Below are 3,626 nucleotides of genomic sequence, written 5' to 3'. Positions count from 1 at the left end.
TTCAACTATTTTTATTTGCAAGTCAGTCCTTTTAGAGAACCACTAAAGATGCTCTAAGAATGAGTTTAAAAGTGTTATGAAAAAAAGAGTCCATACAAAAATAAAATGAGATTGGTGAGAGTTGAATATCAAACCCTTGAATTAAAGCATGTATCTTAAACTATCTCATCTATTTTAAAAATATTAAAATAATAATACATAAAGTTTATATAACCTAATATTAAGGGGACTTCAAGAGGCAGAACCACCAATACTTAAGCGTGGAGCCGGTGGCCAGGGGGCTCCAGTCCCCCGGATCTTGAGCTGGCTCCGTACCGGTATCCATATTAAATATTTTCAATATATATTTCCAAATATGATTATTGATGCATGTATTTCTGTAGTTTTAACTAGAAAATACTTAGATGTAATTTTTCATTATTTTATTATAGTGAAAGATTTAAATATATAGTTATGGTCTTATGGTTTTTATATCTCATCTGGAGGGTGGAGTTTAAAAAACGTTTTTGTATGTTTGTGTTAGTTTATTAGTCCTCTCCCTTAAATTATCTTATAAACTTTTTTTTTTTAAATTATCAAATAAAAAATTCCCTTGAAACCACTGTATATATAAGATTCGAGTGGGTGCTAATTCAGATTCTTTGTCTTTCCAAAAAAAATAAAAAACTTCATACATAAATAATGGAGTTTTATAGTGGATGAGTGAGTGTTCAAACCTCTTTTTTACCTCTTAAAATTTATATATGTACCTTCCAATTAGATAATATTATAGGGAAAATTACACAGAAATTATATCAAGTTATAATTTTGGGTTATATCAAACTAGTAAAATCAGTAATTTTAATATATTTTAAAGATTAGAATTTTTAAATTATTATGTAAAATCATAATATATAAAAAACAATGACATATTAAGAAATGAATTTGGTGATATGACTTAATTATAATTTTACACTTAATTATGATATTCATGTATTTGAGCCAATATTATATGTGCAGTTGAGCGTCCTATACGAATCCAGAACTATTATAGAATTATATTGAATGAGTATTAGCTGACCTTTAAATTTAGTAAAATCTTGACAACCGGAGTGCTAAAAAGAATCACCTTATAGCTTGATTCACATTTTAATCTTATTTAAACAAAGTAACTAAATTGTCTTAAAAATTAGTCTAAAATGAGAAAAAATAGAATCTAGATTAACCTTAATAACCAAATCAAACTAGCTAGCTAGAAAAACAACAATTCTAAACAGATTAAACATCCCAAATTACAAAGATAACATGAACAAAACCTAAATTAAAAAAAGAAAAAATCTTAATCACTTGGACCTTTCTCCCCATGATCATCATCAGTCTGATCATAATACTGTCTCCAGCGAGAATGATTCTTAAAAACCGGGATCATATCCTCAATCGGAACACCCTTAGTCTCCGGCAAATAGTAGTACATAAACGTGCACATAACAACCACACAAGCAGCGAAAAAGATGAACAATCCGAACTTCAAATGACAAAGCATTGTCGTGAAAACTTGTGCTATCGCGAAAGTGAAGATCATGTTTACCGATACATTGATACTTTGAGCAGCCGAACGAACCTCCAAAGGAAAAATCTCACTCGGAACTAACCATCCGAGAGGCCCCCATGAATACGCAAATCCGGCTGTATATACGCATATTGCAAACACTACTACTCCTGCATACCATGTTGGTAAGTCTCCCGGGTTTCCACTTACTCCGAACTTCGATGCTATCAGGATTGTCACAACCGTCTGAAAAGAAAATTAATGAATTTACAGAGACAATCTGTTTGACACGATAAAATAATTTTTTTTATATTTTACCTGGGCGATGAACATTTGAGTGCCGCCGAGGAGGAAAAGTTTTCGCCTGCCGCATCTATCAACGGTGAAGATTGAAATCGTGGTCGCGCAAGCATTGACAATGCCGGTAATCAATGCGGACATGAGTGAAGCTGTGCTTTTAAATCCGATGGTTCTGAATAAAACCGGAGCGTAGAAAACAATGACGTTCATCCCCGTTAGCTGTTGAAACGTGGGGATGCAAATTGCGAAAACTAGTTGAGGTCTGTATTTTCTCTTGAATATGTTCAACCATGGATGTTTTACGGCTTGTGATTCCGCACTAGCGGCTACTAGATCGGTGAGTTCTTCGTCCACGTCGGAGACTCCGCGGAGTTTAATGAGTTGTTTCTTAGCTCCATCTGTGAGTCCTCTTTCAATCAGAGAATTTGGGGTTTCGGGAAGGACTGCTGAACCTACGATTATAATGATTGCTGGAACTATTGCTAAACCTAAACTCAATCTCCATCCCCAACCTCCTTCGATCTTCGCGAAAAAGTAATTCAACAGGTTCGCGATTAGAATACCGATTGTTATTAATAGCTGAAACATCATGTTAAGTGCGCCGCGATACTTGGCTGGAGCCACTTCTGATAAATAAATCGGCACAGACTGCATCAAATACAAACAAATTAATTAAATAAATCTATCTATGTTGCACAGAAACTCCTCTTCGTGTCAATTCAGAAACGAAAACTAATATGACATGTTTTAGTTTCTCTTATGTCTATCACTACAAGAGTTCGTTCATTTGTGAGGAAATATTTGCCACTAAATACAACTTTTCGTCACAAAAATATTTAGTGGCAAAATCAAATTTCGTCCACAATTCGGAATAGATATTTATGGCGACATGCAGTTTCGCACAATTGGTTATTATATTGTGGCGAAATATATATTCCATGTATAGATTAACATGATTTATTATCAAGTGGAGATGAAGAACCTGATTAGCGCAACCAATACCAAAACCGAGAAGCAAACGACCAACAATGAGCATCCAAACACTCTCAGCAAAACCATTGAAGCCAGAACCAACAGCGAAAAGTACTCCGCCGATACACATAGTGATTCGGCGACCGAATGTTCGAGTAATTATGGAAGCAAATACGGACGAGATTAGGGCAGCAATGTATAAAGAAGATGTAAACAATGTGAGTATTTGGCTATCAAATTTACAGTACTGATTATTAGATGACTCCGATGATTGTTTTTTATAAACTTCGGGGAAAAACTTTTTCAAAAACGGATCCATAGATGTAACTCCGCCTGTATATAATAAATAAATCAGTGTTATTATATGATCAGATTGGGAATAAAATTCACAACAGATTAAAATTAGATTTATTTATGTACCTGAAATACCAAGATCGTAGCCAAAAATGAGACCACCGGTGGCTGCGATGATGCACGTGATCAGCACATGGCGAGTAAGCTTACCGGGATATTGCTTAGCTTGTCCGCCACTCGGAACAAAACCTCCGGCCATTTTTTTTTTCCGATGGAGAAGTGAAAATGATTAAGATAAAAACTGAAATCCCGATATATATGAGTAGTTTAGTGGATAAACAAAATACTTAATCCTATCTTAACAGTTTGGATCTTTTTAGATTTCTATTTATCATTTATCCAAGGAAAAACTTAATTTAAAATTAAATGAAAAAATCCAATGTAACAGCTTGATTATCTTGGTTGCCTTTTGCTTGAAGATAATTTATATATCCGTTGGATTATTTGAGATAATTTCTGCAATTTCGATTTT

At 34.0% G+C, this 3,626-nt stretch overlaps 1 protein-coding gene across 1 annotated transcript; it reads right to left on the bottom strand.

Annotated features, from left to right (window-relative positions):
- Positions 1-1,307: 1,307 nt before the first annotated feature.
- LOC136213805 (sugar carrier protein C-like) lies at positions 1,308-3,353 on the bottom strand. The gene is made up of 4 exons (XM_066002844.1): positions 3,221-3,353; positions 2,811-3,133; positions 1,847-2,476; positions 1,308-1,774 (listed from the first exon to the last, which is right to left on the bottom strand). The coding sequence occupies exons 1-4, from the start codon at positions 3,351-3,353 to the stop codon at positions 1,319-1,321; spliced, it is 1,542 nt and encodes a 513-aa protein (XP_065858916.1). The 3' UTR covers positions 1,308-1,318.
- Positions 3,354-3,626: the final 273 nt, after the last annotated feature.

This window comes from Euphorbia lathyris, chromosome 1 (genome assembly GCF_963576675.1).
Source record: "Euphorbia lathyris chromosome 1, ddEupLath1.1, whole genome shotgun sequence".
Taxonomy (NCBI): domain Eukaryota; kingdom Viridiplantae; phylum Streptophyta; class Magnoliopsida; order Malpighiales; family Euphorbiaceae; genus Euphorbia; species Euphorbia lathyris.
The sequence above is the reverse complement of the archived record's forward strand: the minus strand, read 5'-3'. Positions and strand labels throughout refer to the sequence as shown.